Here is a 19627-nt window from a genome sequence, read left to right as displayed (position 1 = left end):
GACGCGCTCCTTGATGGAGACGCGACCATGATGAAGACCGATGCGGCGCCACAGTTGAGCATTGGGGAGGTGGATATAGATATGCTTTTTTAAATCATTTAGTCTGCAGTGTAGGGGGTAGTGTAGGGCGTATCTTTTTTTTTGTATATATGGTTGTGCACAGGGAGGAAATAGAATGCGTGATAGTGTGTCCTACGGACTAAGATCAACTTCGTGGGAGGGAGTAAGTGGGGGAGCGTTTTACCTGACGGTGATAGGACCCCCGCCCCAGATGTGAGAGGCCTCACATCCTCTCCACCCCGTGCACCCCACTCAACACCGCCAATCCCTCCCGCACCACCCCCCTCACAACCCTCACAACCTGCCCCCTCGCCCTCGCCACATCCGCCCTCATCCCCTTCACCCTCAACCCGCCCAACGCCCCCCCAACTTTCGTGCACAGCTCGACGAGGTAGGTGAGCAGGATCGCGGGTTCGTGGGCAGCTATGGCTGTACGTAGGGCGGCGGGGTAGCGGGAGAGGAGGTGTACGAGGGCGTATGCCTCCCGAGCGGTGGCGAGGTCGCCCGCTTGCGATTGTGGGGGGTGTGATGAACGGGGCACGTGGGCGAGGATGGAGGTGAGCCGAGCGTGGGTGTACTGGATATACACGCCGACGTCGGATCCTGCGCGGAGGGCGGGCCAGGCGAATGTGAAGGCGGTGGTGCGTTTGGGGGCGAGGGTGTGCGTTTGGAGGGTTGTGAGGGCTAGTGCGCGCGGGGTTGCTGATGCTGTGGGGGCGTCACGGTCCGCGTCCCCCTCCTCGTCTGGGAGTCGATCTGCCATGATGCGGTGCATCCACCGTGTCGTACGCGAGATATACGTTGTCGAGGATACCACGTCGGTCGTTCGCGGGGCGTCGAACGCCGCCATGCCCGCGATCGCCGCTACAGGGATATCTGTGAGCACGACACCGCACCCGAGTAACCGCGTCGCCATCTGCACCTGGTCGATCGCGTACCGCCGGCCCATCTTGGACACGCAGTAGACGTCCGTGACTCCCTGATCGGCGGCTTGGAGGGCGAGGATGATGTCGCGCAGTGCTCGGGTTGGACGGTTGGTGGCGGTGAGCAGGGGAAGGGTGCCGAGGTTGTAGGGGGTGAGGTCGAGGGTTTGGGAGGTGGATTTGGGGCCGCCTAGCGCTGTGAGGGTGGCTACGGTGGCGGTGATGATAGAGCTTGCGTGGAAGGTGGTGGGGCAGTCGAGGGTTACGCAGAGAGGGGAGGATATGCTGTTCAGGTGCGATTGATGGGCGGCTTGCCAAGCCCGCCATATATCCCAATCGACCTCCGTGGCCGTCGATGATGATCCCTGTTCGACCACCGCCTTCCGCAAAGCCCAAAGCACCTCGTCTCCAGATACAGATCCCAACGCACCCACATCGACATCAAACCTCACCTCCTCACCCGCATCCCCCAAACACCGACTTCGACTCCTCACGTCCCACCCACGCGCCCTAGACCCGCGTACAACAAACCCTGCAACTACTGCTGACCGCCAATGCGTCGCCTCATACAAACGCCCGGGAGGAGGCAAAGCGTACTCTACCATCACCACCTTCCTCCTATCCCCTGGGTTCTCGTCCATCTCCGGCAACACAATCCGCCCCGCGCCCAACTCCGTCAACACAACCTTCATGAACGTTCCTCTGCACACTGTGAAATTGACAAACCCCCCCGCAGCCGCCGCGCCCTCGACATGGTCATCGCACGGCCAGGAGGCGGCGATGGCGTGGGCGAGGTCTGGGGCGGCATGGATGGAGGTGAGTTCCGGGTTTAGGGTGTAGATGGAGGGAAGGGTGGGGAGGAGGCGGAGGAGGTGGTGGATGGAGATTGCGTACGGGGTTGCGGAGGCGTCGGCCTCTTTGTGCTTGTTGGATATTACGAGGGGCAGGAGGTGGGGGTCGAGGGCTTCTGGCGGGTTGGTGGAGTCGGAGGAGAGGAGGAGGGAGGCGAGAGAGCGGGCTATGTGGGTCCGGAAGCGTCGGGACATTGTACATATAGCGTTGTGTAGATCGGGGACAGTCCGTAGTTGTTGCGGTTGCGACGGAAAACGCTGCAGGACGGAACACCTCAAGTCCTCCTTCGCCTCCCTCGGAGTCCCTCCGCAAGCAGCACAACTGGCCTCCTCTACTCTACATCTCCCGCCGTCGCAGCACACTGAGGAGCCCTTGAAAGCCCACAGTCACCGTGAACTCAGCCGAGGACCTTTCGTTCTTCGAGAAGTCCGTTTGGAAATACAGTAGGACGAGAGTAGCGTCAAAAACAGGACTGCTGTTCACTGATAGTATATAGCAACACCGCGGTCAATATCACCCACCCCCACGTAGATCCCACTACCCCGAAGAAGCGCCCACAATGAAAAAGAAGGTGCTCCTGATGGGCAAAAGCGGGTCCGGCAAGACCTCCATGCGTTCCATTATCTTCGCCAACTACATCGCCCGCGACACCCGCCGGCTCGGCGCCACCATCGACGTCGAGCATTCCAACGTCCGTTTCCTCGGCAACCTCGTCCTCAATCTCTGGGACTGCGGCGGGCAAGAAGTCTTTATGGAGAACTACATTGCCGCCCAACGCGACCACATCTTCCGCAACGTCGAGGTCCTCATCTACGTGTTTGACGTCGAGTCGCGCGAGTACGAGAAGGACATGCACTACTATCAGTCCTGCCTCGACGCCATCTTACGAAACAGCAAAGACGCGAAAGTCTTTTGTCTCGTCCACAAGATGGATCTCGTGCAGGAGGACCAGCGCGCGGCCGTGTTTGCCGAGCGCGAGACGGATCTGAAGAGGAGGTCGTTGCCGCTGCATATCACCGCGTTTGCGACGAGTATCTGGGACGAGACGCTGTATAAGGCCTGGTCGTCGATCGTGTACTCGTTGATCCCAAATGTCCGCCTGCTGGAGGAACATCTGAAGGCGTTCAGTGCCGTGTGTGAGGCCGATGAGGTTGTGTTGTTTGAGAGGACGACGTTTTTGGTCATCTCGCATGCGACGCAGACCCCGCATCCTGATATCCACCGCTTTGAGAAGGTGTCGAATATCATCAAGCAGTTTAAGCTGAGTTGCAGGTGCGTAAGAAACTTGGGGATATCCTTGAGAGTACGACCGCGACGTCGCCAACGCCTTTGCGAGCGAAGCGAGCAGTGAATGTGAGCGATAGCGAACAATCGTTTGATCGGAAGAAATCGCACACCCCTCCCTCTAACATGCTCTCCCCACCTTTTCCACCTCCCTAGCAAATCACAAGCCCAATTCTCATGCATGGAAGTAAAATCCACCACCTTCGCCGCCTACATCGACGTCCTGACGCCCAACACCTACGTCCTCGTCATCACATCCGACCCTTCCATCCGTAAGTTCGGGTCCATTCCCATCCCCTCCCAGGCTGATTTGCTGATACAACATTCCGCAACTACGTTGTATGTTACTTCTAGAATCAGCCGTAACGCAAATCAACATCAACGCCGCCCGACCGCATTTCCAGAAAATCGAGCAGGGCCAGTTTGCGAGGCAGTACTAGAAAAAATCACACATTCACCTAACGCCAAGGTCATGCGGCATTCCCATCACCCGCTATATTCCCTCTCCGCACCAAGTCACGTTCTGCCCGCAGGCCACTAGCCCCACTTCCGCTGAGCATCGGGAACTGCCATGTCTGATGACACGGGCCACTGCTACCGGAACCTGCCGTTTTTGCTCCAGGCAAGCGACGGCCGCTCCATATTTGATGTCGACGGCCACTCAAGCGACTGATGTAGCCGGTGGGGTGATCCTATGCCTGACGTCCCGCCCCCTTCACTCGTTGATAGTATACCACCAACGTAAATAGTTCGCCTTACCCCGTCCCTGTACATATCTACACTTCCGACCCCTAGTTTATGAGGTTTGTTTATAGGAGGTAAACATAACCTTCCCGAGCACAAACTTCCGTGGCTTAAAGCGTCTCTCGTATGTATGTCAGAGAGGCGGCTGCGTATGGTTTTCCCTCCTGGTTATAGCAGTGCCCTCGAATACGCTTCTGAATGAAGATGGCGAGCCCCTATATCCCGTTATTGACAGTCCCGGGTTGAGCGCCGCGAGAACGGTCGGGGGGTCTGAAGCTTCCTCCTCAACCCACCCGCGGTCGTTTAGCCGTCGTCGTAGTCGGCAGCGGTGACGGGGGGTCCACATCCAAATCCACAGCTCCATCGCCATCCACATCCATTTCCGTCGGCGTCACCGGCGCAGCTGCAGACTCAGATACACCACCAGCCTTCCGCCCCTTCGCGACCCGACTCTTCTCAATTCTCACCTCCACCGAATCGCACCGCGGGCGGCGCATCACGGGGATGTACCGTTTGCCCCCCGTGGGCCCACCACCGCCCGTCGTGGGCCCGTACCCAAGCGTCGGGTAGAAATATTCCTCCCGCTCCGTCGCAGTTGAGTTTGGTTTTGGATTGGGATTCACCTTCTCCATCAGACACCGCGCTTGCGCCGCCCGGACCGCCCACCCCTCCCACACCGCACTCAACCCCTCCGCCACGCGTCTCCGTTCCCCCTCGCCACAGACCCACCTAAACGTGCCCTCCTTATACCCGCACTCCACCAACACGAGGGGTATCTCACTCGCCATATCGTACGCGGGCCGTCCAGCGTCAGGCGGGTGGAGGGTGAGATCGAGGAGGGTGGAAGTGAGAGAAACGCGTTCGAGATGCGAGCCAATGAGGAGGAGGATGGCGGTCAGGCAGCGGACTTGGTGCCAGAGGAAGGCGTGGCCGGTGATGGTGAATACATATATCTGTTGTGGGTCCTGCGCGCGGCCGGTTGTTGCATGTAGAGATAAGTCGGAGTCCACGTCAGGGTAAGTTACATCGTCTTCCCGCCCCAACGGTCGGATATCCGCGTGCAACACGGTGCGGAGATAGCTCTGTAGGGATTTGGCGGGGTCGATTTTACAGAAGTTGCGGAAATCGTGTGTGCCGATGTATGATTTGCATGCGGTGCGCATGGCGTGGATGTCGAGGCCGTTGGCGGGGAAGAAGTATTTGTATCTCCGATACGTGCAGAGGAAGCGGGCGTCGAAGGTTGGGTGGACGGGCGACCAGGCGAGGACGCGGATGTCGGCGGGGAGGAGCCGGTTGAGGAGGAGAACGTAGTCGAGTTCGTTGGCGGTTTCCCAGCATGTTTCTAGGGGGGATGTTTCGTCGGATCCTGCGCTTTGCATCTCCCTTCCTCCTTCCACCTCCCCGGCACTCACACCACCCGCCCTCTTGGCCCCCGCCACCTCCCCCCACCCCACCCTCCCCTTGCCCCTCCCCAATTTACTCCGCACCCAAACCCCGCAAACCTGCTCAAAAGCACTAACCCCCCGATCTGTCCTCCCACACCGACTCCACCCACACTCTTTCCTCCCCGGCACCAATCTCGCCGTCACCAGCGCATCAAACAAATGCGACTCAATCGTGGGCACCGTGTCGGATTCTTGCGAGGCCAGGCCGTGGTAATTGTGGCCGAGGTAGGCGATTTGGAGGGCGATGGGGCGTGCGGAATGGAGGCTGAAGTCGAAGGGGCGGGGTGGGAGTTTCGCGCGCTTTCTGGAGGTGGAGGATGACGGGGCCGATGGTGCTGAGGAAACAGGGGCTGTAGCGGTTGAGACGCCCTGGGATCCCCGGGCTTCGAGCTGGCGGATGCGCTCGATTAGGGCGGGTTTGGACCATGAGGCGTAGTTGTCGTCGGCCGTTGACATTATGCGGCGGTGGTGGTGGTGGTGGTGGTGGAACTGGTGTATTACGTGTGGTTGAAGAAGGCACAAACGACGAGGGAGCGCCCAGCGTCCAGTTCTTTTCCACAGTGGTTTGTGTTTGTTGGTGCAAAAGATCAACATGTGCGAAAGGGAGAGAAGGTGGGCCTGCCTTTTTGCCGTTTGCCTTCCGCCGCGTGGATTCAACGCTTTCCGAGTCTCCTTCCCTTCGCACCCCGCCCAACTCTCGCACTACCCACACGTCCTGCATCGCACTCATCCCCATACATCAGCAGCACGTTCAAATGAAAATGGTATAAGAATTAACAAGAAATCACTCGAAAAAAGGAACGAGGGAACCCACAAGCTCACAAAACGAAACAAGGGCGAGTGACCGGTGGGATTTGTAATCCCATGCAATGGGAAAGGGAACTGTGTGTGGGATGTTCATGGGGGCGCATCTCATCTGCAAAGAATCTTGGTCTTCGCCTAACGTTTTTGTTCTCCCTATCCATATTCCATTCTTCCACTCGCAATACCACTCCAGTTTCCTCCCTCTCTTTTCTGCGATGCAGCCCTGCCCTCATCCATCTCCCGCCACCCATCGCCCCAGAACCACCCAACATCCCTCCATCCCTCACGTACTAGCAGCCGCACCAGCCGGCTTAGTCTCCAAATTAGCCTCATGGATCAAGCTCGACTCGACCGGTGGATTTGCGTCCTTCTTCATGTTGGAGGGCACAGAGTGCGGGATGCGTTCGGGCGAAGGGTGCTCGGACCCGACTTCGTTCGAGGACGATTTGCCCGCTTTTGACATGGCGTAGTCGCCGGAATCAAAGTATTTTCGGTCGCCGCCCTGGAATGACGAGGGAGGGGAGGGGGTGTGTGAGAAGATGGGGGGTTTTCAAGATGGATTTGAGGTGGGTTGAAGTGGATTGGGAACCGTTACCTTCATCCGTTGACCGAGGATGGCCTTCTTTGCGGGTGGCAGACGTCCATACTTTTCGTAAAAGGCCTTTTCCTCTGGGCCGAGTTTCTGCGGGAGACGAGTGTGAAGTTGATTAACATCAGTAACCCTTTCTTCGTAGCGGTAGGCCCTTCCCATGCATGACTAAACTTCGCTCTCTGAGTTGTTAAACCCCAGGCTGGTCGTTCACAAAGCAATCAGAAGTATACTCTCTCTCCCAATCTTCCCACGCGCGCAGATTGTCCTCGGAAACGTTCGCTCCCAATCCGACGCGCGCACACATCTGCCCCGGTGTACTCCCTCCATCCTGCCCGATTCTCCCGTCCCGCACGTAAGAGAGGCTCCAGCCTCTGTGACCTCTTGGTGTGTTTAGTAGTTGTGGGTTGAGGGCAATACATACCGACACGTCGACTTCCTGCTTCGGGGGCATTGTATTTGTGCGTGTTTGTGGTTGGAGTACGGTAGGATCTTTGTGATTCCGGCTGTGCGGGGCGAGAGACGGGTGGGTGTGGGCAGGTTTGCTTCAGAGCGGCCGAGCGGCAGAGCTAGAGTGTATGTAGTGTAATTGTAGATGTGCGGTGGGGTAGTTAGTTTGTGTGCAGCCGTGGTTACTGGTGCGAAGGGGGAAGAAGAGCTGAGAGATGCGCGCCGTCGCCCCTGAAGGCACTTTCCCCAACAACACAAAGCACGCCCCCCCACAGCATTCACTCGCCATACAACTACAGCTCCTCTGCCCCGCTCTATCCCACTCGTTGTCGTTGCACTCGTCCTTCCACACCCGCTCCGCCACCGCCTGAAAAGGAGCCGCTCAAAAACCTGTCTATCCCGCTGCCTCCCTGATCTAGCCCACCTAAACAACGACAATGATAAGATACACCCTGATCTCACGCTGCGGCGACGGCCTCCCCCTCGTCGGCAGCATAGAGACTCAGCGCGACGAGGAGCAGATTGCTGGGCATAAGAAACTCGCAAAGAACTTGATTAGGGCCCTGTCGCCAGACGCGGTGCCGCCGCCGGGTGCGATGAGGTTGAGTGGCGAGGCGGCGAGTGTTGGGACTGACGAGTATACTTTTCAGTAAGTGCCGAGCCGTAGCGAGGGGGAATTCAGAGCGGAGCGGAACAGAGTACTCGAGGATGGTCCATATGCCCAGGAATGCTGCGAGGGTCAAATCTTTCTCGCTGTAGCTCGCTCGATCCATCCATCGTTCATCAGTTCATCGAGCAGACTGTCATTCCGACATCCATTTGACCATTCACTCATCTTTATGCATCTCAGCTACATCCTAGAAGCGGGCATAATCTTCCTCGTCCTAACCGACAAATCCTACACACGCCTCCTCGCCTTCAGCTACCTAACCGAGCTCGCCCGCGCCTTCTTCTCCGACCTCGCCACCCCCTCCTCCCGGCACACCAGCCAGCCCGTGCACGCCGTACAACGCCCGTACTCCTTCATCCGCTTCGAACCCACCATCCAAGCCACTAAAAAACGCTACATCAACACCCGCCACCTCCAGTCCCACGAAGACCTCGTCGAGCTCAGCGCAAGGGTGAATACCTTCCCGATATATAAGATCGCCGACGTCCTGGGCACCGAACATTCACACGCCGGCTTCAGGTTCCCGTTCCCATCCGCCGCGGCCGTGTCGTCACTATCAGCCTCGGCGTCACAGACCCTCACCCACCCACAACGCAGGCACCCGCTCTCGGCCACCCAATCCCGCCTCCTTGTCGCGACCGCCCTCGCCGTCTTCCTCATCGACATCGTCTACTTCCTCCTCTGGTGGACATCCTGGCTCGGTGGGCGGGACGTGACCGATTCCGAAGCTACCGGGCGACACCACGGGATAAATGTCGTCGAAAGAGCCCTGGCGTTCGTGTTGGGGTTGGGAAGCCCCGTGCTCCTGGTCGTGGCCTACATGTACCAAACCGCAATGAGCAAGCCCTCCTCCTCACTCCACAACGCCGCCGAGGGTCCGGGCATCGTCGCAATGTCCACCCGCCTCGCAAACATCGTCACTACCCACGCCCTCGTCACCCTTACCCAACTCCTCTGGGTCGCCCTGTGCAAAGAAAACACCGCCCCAGCATCCTCATCATCATCACAGCAACAGCCGTCACGAGCCCCGATGGCCTCCGCAGTCGCCTACCTGGGCGGGTGGTGCCTCCCTGTCCCTGTTGTGGCGGTGAAGGCGTCGTATGTGTTGTTGATTACGATTGCGGTGGCGGCGGCGACGGTTAATCGGTGGGTGAAGAGGTGGAGGGATCGGAAGCTTGGGCATCGGGATTGAGTGGGGGAATCAGAAGCGTTTGCGATGGATGCCCCATGTGCGGCTAGCAACGCAATCTTCACACTCTTTTCATCACGTAAACCACACACACACATGTACAGCCAGCCCCCCCACACACACACAGCACTCCCACGTTCGCGTGCAATACCCGAAAACATACACGTAAAGTCATACACAATAAAGAATAGATACCTGAGCGAGGTGTGAACTGAGATTCATATGAGGAAAGGGAAAGCTGCGGCGCTGAAACGAAGATCCTCTGCGACGGACAGCCTTGACTAGGCCTGGATGTGAAGAGAAGTGGGAGGCGTCGGGAAACGCGTTGGAACACCTCATGCCCTTCTGTTTCGCCCCCTTCTGCACAAAACCCGTTTGAACCGTCCTCTCATCTGTCCCTCTCCCCCATCCCATCTCGACGCACATGATCCCTGAATCCACTTGCATCCATTCCCTACAGCTTGGCCTTGACCACCCTCCGCGGCGATGGTAGCGAAAGGACAATCACCGCCGCGAGACGCCAGCAGTCATCACGGCCCATCTCACACACGCTTATTGCCTTTAAACTTCTCCACTCCCTCTCGAAGCCTACATCAAGAATGCATATAGGGCAGCATCCACATCCCAACATCCCAGTCACCCATATCCACTCGCTCACCGCTTCAAAAAAATGCCCCCCAAAAAAGCGAAAGGCGGCACCACCTCCAAAAAAGCCAAAGAAGCCGAAGCCGCCGCGCTCGCGCTTGCCCGCTTCACCGCCCTCAAACAGATGAAAACCGACTACGGCGCCAACGCCAAATTCTTCGTCACCGACCCTATACCTGTTCTGGTCAAGCGCATCGAGGGGGAGTTGAAGAAGGGGGAGGGTGGGGAGGATATCGACAAGGTAATGGTAGTTATCACAGGGGGTGTATTGTGACCAATTGAGGGGATGGGTGCTGATGAAGGGATGAACTATGAAAAACAGTTGATATTGACCCAGCTGCATCTGACACCCAACGACATCCACTCCCTCACCACCACGTTCGATGCGTACGCCGCGCTGAGCGGGATCTACCTCTGGCGAGCGAAAGTCGCGCCCAAAGGGCTCGAATCCCTGTCCGGGTTCCTCATCTCGCACCCCACCGTCTCCACGTTGCATCTCATGGACTGCGGCCTCACGGCGGCCACCGCGGGGCATCTGGCGAGGATATGTCGCGAGGCAAGGGGCGTGAGGGTGCTGTGTGCGGATCATAATCCGTTGGGGGAGGAGGGGGTGAGGGTGGTTTTCGAGGGGATGAGGGAGGGTGGACGGGACGGCGCGGGGTTGGTGAGGGCGAGTTTTAGGTATTGTGAGGCGGGGGCGGGGGCGGCAGAGATGGTGGGGGAGGTTCTGGGGGGGTGTAAGGGGTTGATGTGAGTACTCGTCTCGAGGTGGTGGGGGGGTGGATCATTGAATGAGGCGGAGGGATCTAACGAACGGGGGTGGGTTTCTTGACCCCCAATTTCGTTTTTTTTTTCATGTAGAGACCTAAACCTCGAAGGCAACTTGCTCAGCGACGCCGGGCTCCTCGCGCTCGCGCGCGCTCTGGGCACCAACACGACGCTGAAATCACTGAGCCTCGCCACCAACCAGATCATCAACCGCGATATCTCGCTTCCGCAGCCCACCTTCACCATCAGCAGCAGCAGCACCACCCGCGGCGGCGCCCCAACTCTGTCAACAGCAGCCCTCCCCCCGCCGCTACCCACCACCACCACCACCCGCCCAACCCCCCTGTCGACCCTCACAACCGCTCTCGCCACCCAAAACACAACCCTCACCTTCCTCGATTTCCGCGGCAACCACATCGGCACCCCCGGCGGCCTCCTCATTCTCGACATGCTCAAATCGCGGAAAGCGCTCGTGGGGCAAAAGCAGGCGGAGGGGTTGGTGGTGTGGATCAGTGAGCGGATGAGCGAGGAGGTGTTTGAGGGGGTGTGGGAGTGTAATGAGGCGATGATGGGAAGTGGCGGGAAGAAGGGGAAGAAGGGGAAGAAGAAGTAGGGTGATGAAGGTGGATTGTGGGTTTGTAGCTGTAGCTGGGAGGCTTTTTCCCGTAGACTTTTTGGGTTAGACGGGGAGTGGGGTTGTTTTCGCTTTGGCTGAGGGGTAGTGTCATTTTTGGGTGATTTTTGGGAGGGAAACTGAAGCAGGATCCCCAAATAGAACAGATGGATTGACAGGACGGATCGATTGATATATTGCGTACATGTCCATCCACCAGGCATCCCTCACATTTTTTCCGATTTCCCCCCAGAAGCAGCTACCGATCCCTACATCCCCATCCCTACAAATCTACATCGACCCTGCCAGTTCACACCCACTCTACTCCCTTCTTAACCGCCTTCCCTCCTCGCAGCAAGCTTGGTGGTGATGTTGATGTAGGTGCAACGCACACGAAGCCAACGAGGGGCATCCGCCGCTCTTGCCGGACGTCGCCGGACGTACAGTATTTGCGGGCGGAAATTTGGGACGGGCTGGGAAGACGATTCCTGCAAAAGATCCGAAGGAGTGTTAACGGGGATGAGAACTGGAAAATCATGGCGAGCGGAAAAAAAGAATGGCTAGGAAAGCATCCGCTGTGAGGGTTCGTAGTGTCGGCAGAAGATCCGACCCGCTCGCTCGCCGACAGTCGCTGCCCCGCTTTCGCTCGCGAAGGGCGTGTCGCTCTGGTCGCCGCTCGGGCCTCCAGAGCGAACCCAATACGGCCCTCACCCACACATCACCCCCCTCCTTCTACATCCCCATAAACACTCATTCGCTGTGCTCGCATTCAGAGTGTTGTGCCTTTGGTGCAACGGCTCGCCCCATCTTCCATCAACTGCCGGCGCAGAAGCCCCTCAGGGAACGATCCAGCGATGCGGCTGACACTTCCAACCCCGACGGTCAAATACTTGTTTTTTCGCTTTTAGTTTAGGGCGCTTCTGTTGCGTATTGGCATGCGCTCTTTTGTCAAAGTTAGCATCAAAGCCATCCCCACGACCCGTCGCAGGCTCGCTCGGCTGTCTTGACACAAGATGCAATGCGTTCCTCATACCCGCTACATCCTGCTTGAAGATCAACATTGGTGCCCTTCGCGGTGTGTCAATGTTGAAGCCAAAGAACTGAGGACGGAAAGTCCTTATTTAGCTTCTACAAGGTTGGCTTACAAATACTGTACATGACGGTGATGGAGAGGTCTTGAGTCAGATCTGAATCAACGTACAGCTGGGAAGGGTAACACCTAAATATATTTCACATGAAACCCGCATTTGATGAAAGAACGCAGCATCTTCACATATTACAATAAACAGTATACACCCGCCTTGCAGGGGTTTTTTGTGTGGGCCATCCCGTTGTGGGACATCCCTGTGTGGACTCTTCCTGTATGGGCTCTCCCAATGTAAGCTTCTCCCTCGCTATTCCAGAAGATGATTCACTTGGTGCAAAAGTTTGAGGGCGGCCCCCGAAGACTTGCGGCTTGGATTTCCGGTCAACCTGTTCCTCTTCAAGGCTCTAACCGTCTCACGCAGTAGTAGCGCCCACTTCAGAATTCCCTCATAAAAACGGACAAAATCCTCCATCTCAGTCAAGGCTCGAGGGAGGGTTATCATATCAACCTCATGCGTGAAAAATGCCTGGGAAAACTGTAAGTACGAAAGCCTGATTCTGCGGGCCACGGCTTGACCCGAAAAGATTACCAGCGAGCGCGGGAGGCGCCTACGATTTTCAATTTGATCAATGACCAGTCTCCCGTACATCTACGCAAGTTCTCCTGGATTTTTGCTCGGTCATTTGCATCCTTGTTTTTTGACGTGTCCGGCTTGGCTCCTTCGAAGTACACACAGGGAAGCGATCGGGGGTATCCGTCACGCCGAGGCCATCAGACTTCTGTTTTGCCGAGATGTTATACCGCTTCAAGGGAATTTCTCCGAACACGTACCCGTCCCAAAGGTCTCGTATCATACTCGACCCGGTACTTCCCGCGGTGCGTGAAGCCGGGCACTCTCTTGCAGGGTGCCGGGCTGGAAGAGAGTGTCGCCGGAGCGCCCTCGGCGCGACTTCGGGCGAGTATGATACGAGACCTTGGCACGGGTAATGCACGTTGGCTATTTGCCAACATGCTGCTTCTAGTGTTGGATGCACGAAGGAGTTCAAGTGCACGTTCTCTTGAACGCTGACATCCGACAACGGACTTTCGTGCCCCAGTTGGAATGCTTTTAGGCTGTGGAAAGTATAGCGATGCTTCAGTTTTCATCACATGGTGGCAGGGAGCGATTCAATGTCGCTGGCAACCACTCACAATATTGGTAATGATGCCCTAACAACCCGAATAAGCGAGGTGACGTCCTCGTCCTGGGATGATGCACCATCCAAGCGTGCTTGCCACTGTCTTGCCGACAAATCTTGATCCACAAAAAAGTTTCGCAACCAAGCACCGTATTTTTCGCCCAAGAAACGTGTCGTGTACGCATCCATGTAATCGTCGTACTGTAGGCTGATGCTTTCCGGAAGCTTTGCGTAGAGCGGTCCATCCAGACGCAGGTCGATGATGCTTGGAATCTCCTCCAGAGCCTCTATCACGTCCAGCAAGACTCTGTTTGGTTCAACGGCGACTTGCAGCAACTTGACCAACGCCGCGGTGTCCTCAATCTTTGTTTTACCGCCGAGCGTCAAGGTTGAGCTTTCTACCGCGCGGTCCGTCAGATCCGAGGTCTCTACCGCACAGTCAGGAGACTTCGGGGTCTCCACCATGTTGGGGGTGTCTACCTCACGGCCCCTCAGTTCCGGGGTCTCTACCACATCGGAGGTATCTACCGCACCGTCCGTGGGGTTTATGGTCTCTACCACGTTGGGGGTGTCTACCGCTTCGTCCGCCTGCGTGCCGCTGACTGGCTGCTCGTTGTCTGCTGGTGCCGATGTAAGTGCATGGCCCGTTAGTTTGATTTTCTTGCTCCTTCCTGATTCTGAACCAGAAGATTTTGGGAGTTTGCGCTTGTCCGGATGCGCAAAATACCAAAGGAAGCGGTCCGGATGGCGGTACGGGCCCCCAACAGAAAGTCACTGAGGGTGACAAAATCTGCGGCCAGGGCCAGTTATTCCCACCCCACGGACAGACATGTGCCCACTTGGCCATATTGCGCCATGCCCAGGGAACACGATACAGCTGGGTCAGCCATCTGGTGTCCTCCCACCTGCATACGAGCGGATTCGCGTCTTCACAACGGCGAAGGGATATTCTTGCTTTCAAAACCCACCTTCAAGAGCTTCTCAACTTAGCGTTTGTAGGATCGAAATTTTGTGGTCCTGCGTTTAGGGTGCTTTTCGAGCTCTTCTTTCTTCTCTTGCAGGTATTGCGCATACTCTGCCCAAGTTTCGGCAGGGAAGGCTGACGCGTACACCCCAGGGCCCAAAACCTCGAACTCTGTGCCGCTTCCCGAGCCGTTGTCGTCCGAAGCAGACAGGGTGTCAACATCGTGTGGTGGAGCCCGCGGCACCTGTAAGGCTCTGAGCTTCTGGTTGGCGCGTGTTTTAGGCATTGTGAGATGAGCGCTTAGGATTTGTGAGTAAAACTTGGGGAACGAAGGAGCGAGCAGGTTCAGAGACGTACGCGTCTATATATATACGCAAGAGAGAGTTGGCACGGCGCGGGTCTGCGTTCATGTCCGAACCGTCTGGACATATAGGCAATGTATCTGGACAAAGGCGCGCACATAGGAAACCATGGGGGACAAGTGAGCGAGCGCACACAGGGAACTAGTGCGCGCACTGCAGAGTGTAGAATAACAGAGACAACTTACTAGTCGGCACACCATAATCATAGATCCGAGGACCAAGACTACCGGCTGGCAATGATCCGATAGTAGTATGACATGATATAAGATTTTGTCAGAATACGGACCACTGGTGCGGATGCTCTCAGGTGGCAACAGCCCTGGGTGGGCCCGGTCTACTTGCTCACAGTCAATACATAGACAGGCATGTACATGGATTCATGTTCTCGACAAGTACTTGCTCCGACGGATGAGGTCCGACTGCAAATGTTCGAACGGGCGGGGCCAAGAAGAAAAACGCGTTACGGTCCTTCTCTTTCCCCATCGCTGGTGACGGTCGCTCACCCTCCAACGTTGCTCTAACGTTGCTACATTGCCACGACAAACCGTCTCTGCCAGTCAGGCAGCGTCACCGCACGCCCTAAAGTATTGACAGCTTCCGATGTGTTGAGAAGCGTAACTTGAGCAGCATCCCGACAACTTTGCTTAGGTAAGGGTATAGTCAGACACGCGTATATAGCCAGCATAGCCACCTTGTCCGAACGAGGTTCGGACTAGGCTAGATCAGTTTCTCCCTCGCTCCTTCTTGTACGCACTACTCGCCTCTAAGCGTTCTATATACAATCCGTATATACAGTTCAGTCAAGATCGTTAAGTCTGATCTACATTGACGACTCTCAAAGCACAACAGGGTATGAGCCCTGCTAGCGGAGTCAACTAAAAATCACCTTCCAGAACAATACTTAGGGTACAGAGTTTTGCGAGGTGACTGTACAATCCTTTCGCAATTTAATAAGGAGAAGGGGTATCTTCTACGGAAAAGTTCGCACGGAAGTTGTTACGCCGGAAGGGATGGAGGTCACGTAGCCGTAGGTTTCCAGCCTATCCAGCTCTACTCCGACACGGTAGATCGCTCAAGACGTAGAAATCTCAGAATCGCCCAAGACACTGACTGTGCGGCGAGGGTTGAGCAAGCTGCTCTCCACGTCGGTCAAGTTCATGATGAATGCGTGCGTCCTCGCTGGTACTATGTTCATTTTCTAGAGCGATAAACGTCCAGCAGCTCCTGACGAAAGCCTATTAGCTCCTTCATTGGCTGCTTCAGAGATTCCTTAGTCAGCGCAAACCTTCCGAACGCAATCCATTCGGAATACAGATCGCGTCTCCAGGGGGTTCCATCTCGGGCAATCATTTCCCCGCCACAGTAGGTGACGGGCCACTGGATATCGTTTCAGACAACAGACTGCACGGGACCAACCCCCGACCGCCCCTTGTTCGGTTCTGCGCAATGTACCACTCAGCGTTGAGAGCCTGCTCCACCGCAACGACATCGCCGCACTTCATTCCCAGCTCGGTCGAATGACTCGGAAAGTGGTCCTGGACCGCGTGGCGGAGCGGGAGCTGCTGACCGTCATGTTCAAGTGCGGGGACATCCGCCATCCAGGTCGTCTCCTCGTAGGCTGGGGGAAGGTGGAGGGTTTGATGCGAATGTAAGGTCTGGATAACTGGCGTGCTGTGGGCGCCGGTGAAGGGCCCGCTGACTTCGGACGGAGCATGGAAGGGCGGCTGGATCTGCGCTGGTTGATCGGTTGCAGTTGTGGCTGGGAGGAGTGGCACGGAAGGTTCGGTCAGCGAGAGTCGCCATGATGTGGGCAAGTGCGCGGGATGCTTCGATGTTCCGACTCTAGTGGGGGCGTCATCCGTATCGCTGGCGCCGGTGGAGGGCGGATTGGCTTCTGACGGAGCATGGGAGGGTGGCTGCACCTGCGCTTGCTGATAGGTTGCATGTGTTGCCGGAAGGAATGGCACGGGAGGTTGGGAAAGCGAGAGTTGGAATGATGTGGGCAAGTGCGCGGGATGCTTCGATGTTCCGATTGTAGTGAGGGCGTCATCGGTATCGCCTGCGCCGTTGATTGTAGCCTGGGCAGCCTCTGATCCCGGGGAGCGATCAAACACAATTGGAGCAGCCGGGGGTCCGGAACCGGTAACCTTGCTCGCGCCAGCAACATTGCGCCGCTTTCGGTACCAAATGCAAACCCCAAAGGCAATGGCAAGCAGCATCGCAATTCCAACCGCGGCACCTATTATAGGCCCCGACGGGGTCTGTTGGGAGGTCCCGATCGGCAATACGGCGTCTGAAGGGTCGTTGGTAGATGAAGGGGCCAAGGCGCCGGTCGATGACGAGACCGAGGTGATGGGATGCGAGGTAGGCGATGGGCTGGGCGACGTTGCGCCACACCCGCAGGGAACAGTCACACTGCCGGAGTCGGCCCCAGCGAAGCACCCTTGGAATGTCCCATTTGAAAGGCGGCGGTAGATCAATTTGGCGGATCCCAAACCAATGAAGAGGCGGTAGCAGACATTGATATCTGCAGAAAATGGGACAGACTTGTGTCAGCGAGGCCTGCTGCAAAGACAGAGCTTTGCAAAACCTCTACAAGACGTACCATAGGTGGGCAACGGGTTGGCGAAGCCCACATTCTCACACCTGTTCCTTGGCGCGTTGCTCTCGGGTCCGTACGCCAGGTTGTAAAATTGCGGATTGTTATAATATTCAAGAGTGTCTGAGGAAAAACATAATTAGAGTCTGCAATATTCGAACGAGCATACCGAGGTACATATCCGGAAGTTCCGCCCACCTGAACAAAACGGGGCAGCCACAAAAGGAGCTGTCCCCCCGTTGGCCCCTCTAGCACAGGCGTCCACACAATTCAGGCTCCATCCCAGGGGCACGGTCGCTTGAGCTTGGACCGCCGACAGGTGCAGGAGCAGGGTTCCAAGCACCGCCGAAAGAATTGCCTCTAGAGGCGACATTGGCGTGTCCAGGTGGGAGTGAGGTGCCTAGATGGGAAGTTCTTGAAGGGTGCGGTCCTCTCGACCGGCAGGCGCAACTCTTTCCACCCTGCAGTGGCTCTCTCCGCTCTCTCCATCCCATATATGTACATATAATACTTCTGCAGCAAGTGATACAGATAGGACATACGGTATGTGCTACTGTACACCTAATGCAAGCGGCGGTTCTCGGAATACTTGGCCGGTCCGAGTCATGCCCCAGATGCCCCTCAGTCTCACTAGGCATATGACACACATATAACCCTCAGCCAGTCACGTGCCCTTACCGGTGACCTCACATAACCCTTAACCTAACCTAACCCTACCCCAACCCTAACCCTTAACCCTTTTACCGTGACCCTAACCCTAACCTAACCCTAACCAGAGTTGTAGGTTTTTGACAGCAAACGCGTGATGTCACGTGCCCCAGTGTCATATGTGTTATGGACGACGCGCCCATACCATAAGCTTACCTACTGACAGCCGCCAATGTCAACCGCCAAATGTCAAACGCCAATGTCAATGTCAATGTCAGTGTCAATGTCAGTGTCAATGTCAATGTCAATGCCACTCCCCCTCTCTCCTCTCATTTCGCCAATCCTCTTGCAATATTGCCACTTGTTATGGACGACGCGTGTTATGGACGACGCGTCCATACCATGCGCTTACCTCATGACAGCATCCCAACAGTCAGTCAATGTCAATTCCCTGTCAGAACCTGACATCTGCCAAACCTCGCAGCCGCACGCAGCCGCGCTACCCCACACCTGCCACTGCCTTCATTTCTCCACGCAGCCGCACATAGCCACACCTCCCAACACTCGGCGCTTACAAACCCTTCTCCATACTTCCCCACGTACCCGCCCACAGCCTCAGCGTAGCCACCGCATCCCCAGTCTTCTGTTTCCATACTTCCCCACGTACCCGCCCACAGCCTCAGCGTAGCCACCCCATCCCCAGTCTTCTGTTTCTATGCTTCCCCACCCTTGGCGCTTCTCTTGGCTTCCCTCTCATTCCGTACCCTTCTGCTTCCCCAAGCTTCCCCAGCCTTCCCAGAAAAACATAAATAGCCGCCTCCCCTGAGCTCCCCACTTCCTGATCCCCCAGCAGATCAACACCAGTTCTTCCTAGTCTTGTTCTAGTTCTTGTTTCGGTCTGGATACCATTACCTGTCAACAACCTGCACCACAAGTTGCCTCTATTTCCATCGGCTCCGCCCATTCATAACAGTTTGATCTGCTCAACAACCCCCAGCCGCTGTACCTCCACGCCAAATCACCATGTCCGACGCCCTTCCCCTCACGGCCGAAGCCTGGCAAGCCATGTGCAATGCGATTGACGAACTTCGAGCACAGAATACCACCCTACAAGCCGAACTAGCGCAAACCCAGACCACTGCCCCTGCCACCCACGCCCCCGAACCCAAAATCAGTCTCCCAGACAAATTTGATGGCACCCGAAGCAAGTTCCGTGGGTTCCTCAACCAGATCCGGCTCATGTTCGCCCTCCAACCCAGGCGCTACCCCAACGATCAGACCAAGATACGAACTATTGGCATCTACCTCACTGGCACCGCCCAGGCCTGGCTGGCGCCCCTTGTCAAACAAGACCATCATTCCCTTACGAACCTGGATGATTTCATCCAGCAAATGCAAGCAGTCTTTGGAGACAGCGACAGGATCCGCACGTCCGAAAACAAGCTCCAGAACCTTCGACAAACCCGTGCAGCAACAGCGTATGTAGCTGAATTCCGACAGCTGCAATGCGATGTGTCGTGGAATGACCAGGCATTGATTGCCACCTTCCGTCGCTTAGGGTTAGGGTTAGGGTTAGGGTTAGGGTTACAAGACCCCCTGGGTTGGGTTTTATTATTGGGTTGCCTGGAACCCTAGGGACTTAGAAATTTTCGAGTTTTTTGGCTTTTGGGTGTGTTCTACAGTTCGAATTTTTGACTCTCAGGGGTGTAGTGGCGGGGGGTGTTGCGCACCTAGACAAGTTGGGGAGGACTAG

General features: G+C 56.5%; 8 protein-coding genes across 8 annotated transcripts; 3 read left to right on the top strand and 5 right to left on the bottom strand.

The window, feature by feature from the left end:
- Positions 1-283: 283 nt before the first annotated feature.
- On the bottom strand, positions 284-2029 carry EV422DRAFT_510227 (uncharacterized protein; the record flags this gene model as incomplete). Its single annotated transcript, XM_053068911.1, has 1 exon — positions 284-2029. One exon carries the CDS (start codon positions 2027-2029, stop codon positions 284-286), a length of 1746 nt encoding a protein of 581 aa, XP_052920827.1.
- A 186-nt stretch (positions 2030-2215) lies between these two features.
- Positions 2216-3636, top strand: EV422DRAFT_338844 (ras-related GTP-binding protein A-like protein). Its single transcript, XM_053066439.1, has 3 exons — positions 2216-3107; positions 3276-3391; positions 3474-3636. Exons 1-3 carry the CDS (start codon positions 2395-2397, stop codon positions 3557-3559), a joined length of 915 nt encoding a protein of 304 aa, XP_052920826.1. The 5' UTR covers positions 2216-2394; the 3' UTR covers positions 3560-3636.
- Positions 3637-4147: 511 nt separating this feature from the next.
- Positions 4148-5764, bottom strand: EV422DRAFT_501933 (pseudouridine synthase; the record flags this gene model as incomplete). Its single annotated transcript, XM_053068235.1, has 2 exons — positions 4148-5250; positions 5344-5764. The coding sequence occupies 2 exons, from the start codon at positions 5762-5764 to the stop codon at positions 4148-4150; spliced, it is 1524 nt and encodes a 507-aa protein (XP_052920825.1).
- Positions 5765-6039: 275 nt separating this feature from the next.
- EV422DRAFT_547864 (camp-regulated phosphoprotein/endosulfine conserved region-domain-containing protein) lies at positions 6040-7380 on the bottom strand. The gene is made up of 3 exons (XM_053071620.1): positions 7126-7380; positions 6708-6794; positions 6040-6614 (listed from the first exon to the last, which is right to left on the bottom strand). Exons 1-3 carry the CDS (start codon positions 7153-7155, stop codon positions 6396-6398), a joined length of 336 nt encoding a protein of 111 aa, XP_052920824.1. The 5' UTR covers positions 7156-7380; the 3' UTR covers positions 6040-6395.
- A 335-nt stretch (positions 7381-7715) lies between these two features.
- Positions 7716-9259, top strand: EV422DRAFT_338908 (uncharacterized protein). The gene has a single exon (XM_053066440.1). The coding sequence runs from the start codon at positions 7991-7993 to the stop codon at positions 9011-9013; it is 1023 nt and encodes a 340-aa protein (XP_052920823.1). The 5' UTR covers positions 7716-7990; the 3' UTR covers positions 9014-9259.
- Positions 9260-9569: 310 nt separating this feature from the next.
- EV422DRAFT_338796 (uncharacterized protein) lies at positions 9570-11139 on the top strand. Its single transcript, XM_053066436.1, has 3 exons — positions 9570-9896; positions 9978-10405; positions 10517-11139. The coding sequence occupies exons 1-3, from the start codon at positions 9681-9683 to the stop codon at positions 11034-11036; spliced, it is 1164 nt and encodes a 387-aa protein (XP_052920822.1). The 5' UTR covers positions 9570-9680; the 3' UTR covers positions 11037-11139.
- Positions 11140-12277: 1138 nt separating this feature from the next.
- On the bottom strand, positions 12278-13851 carry EV422DRAFT_338803 (uncharacterized protein). The gene is made up of 2 exons (XM_053066437.1): positions 13315-13851; positions 12278-13236 (listed from the first exon to the last, which is right to left on the bottom strand). Exons 1-2 carry the CDS (start codon positions 13764-13766, stop codon positions 12750-12752), a joined length of 939 nt encoding a protein of 312 aa, XP_052920821.1. The 5' UTR covers positions 13767-13851; the 3' UTR covers positions 12278-12749.
- A 2122-nt stretch (positions 13852-15973) lies between these two features.
- EV422DRAFT_572326 (uncharacterized protein) lies at positions 15974-17599 on the bottom strand (the record flags this gene model as incomplete). Its single annotated transcript, XM_053073107.1, has 3 exons — positions 15974-17154; positions 17233-17349; positions 17425-17599. The coding sequence occupies 3 exons, from the start codon at positions 17597-17599 to the stop codon at positions 15974-15976; spliced, it is 1473 nt and encodes a 490-aa protein (XP_052920820.1).
- Positions 17600-19627: the final 2028 nt, after the last annotated feature.

The sequence above is a fragment of the Fimicolochytrium jonesii genome (assembly GCF_025526975.1).
Source record: "Fimicolochytrium jonesii strain JEL569 chromosome Unknown EV422scaffold_44, whole genome shotgun sequence".
Classification (NCBI taxonomy): Eukaryota; Fungi; Chytridiomycota; class Chytridiomycetes; order Spizellomycetales; family Powellomycetaceae; genus Fimicolochytrium; species Fimicolochytrium jonesii.
This window is presented reverse-complemented; position numbering and strand designations above follow the sequence as displayed.

What these genes read in the sequence shown, in the direction of transcription:
- EV422DRAFT_547864 (XM_053071620.1), bottom strand. Translation starts at nt 7,155, where the DNA reads ATGCCCCCGAAGCAGGAAGTCGACGTGTCG. An exon ending in AGCAGGAAGTCGACGTGTCG is followed by an intron (nt 6,795 to 7,125) that starts GTATGTATTGCC and finishes CGTCTCCCGCAG; the next exon opens with AAACTCGGCCCAGAGGAAAA. An exon ending in TCCTCGGTCAACGGATGAAG is followed by an intron (nt 6,615 to 6,707) that starts GTAACGGTTCCC and finishes TCGTCATTCCAG; the next exon opens with GGCGGCGACCGAAAATACTT.
- EV422DRAFT_338803 (XM_053066437.1), bottom strand. Translation starts at nt 13,766, where the DNA reads ATGGTGGAGACCCCGAAGTCTCCTGACTGTGCGGTAGAGACCTCGGAT. An exon ending in AGGGCATCATTACCAATATT is followed by an intron (nt 13,237 to 13,314) that starts GTGAGTGGTTGC and finishes TACTTTCCACAG; the next exon opens with CCTAAAAGCATTCCAACTGG.
- EV422DRAFT_338796 (XM_053066436.1), top strand. Translation starts at nt 9,681, where the DNA reads ATGCCCCCCAAAAAAGCGAAAGGCGGCACCACCTCCAAAAAAGCCAAA. An exon ending in GTGGGGAGGATATCGACAAG is followed by an intron (nt 9,897 to 9,977) that starts GTAATGGTAGTT and finishes TATGAAAAACAG; the next exon opens with TTGATATTGACCCAGCTGCA. An exon ending in GGGGGGTGTAAGGGGTTGAT is followed by an intron (nt 10,406 to 10,516) that starts GTGAGTACTCGT and finishes TTTTTCATGTAG; the next exon opens with AGACCTAAACCTCGAAGGCA.
- EV422DRAFT_338844 (XM_053066439.1), top strand. Translation starts at nt 2,395, where the DNA reads ATGAAAAAGAAGGTGCTCCTGATGGGCAAAAGCGGGTCCGGCAAGACC. An exon ending in CAGTTTAAGCTGAGTTGCAG is followed by an intron (nt 3,108 to 3,275) that starts GTGCGTAAGAAA and finishes CCACCTCCCTAG; the next exon opens with CAAATCACAAGCCCAATTCT. An exon ending in CACATCCGACCCTTCCATCC is followed by an intron (nt 3,392 to 3,473) that starts GTAAGTTCGGGT and finishes TGTTACTTCTAG; the next exon opens with AATCAGCCGTAACGCAAATC.
- EV422DRAFT_338908 (XM_053066440.1), top strand. Translation starts at nt 7,991, where the DNA reads ATGCATCTCAGCTACATCCTAGAAGCGGGCATAATCTTCCTCGTCCTA.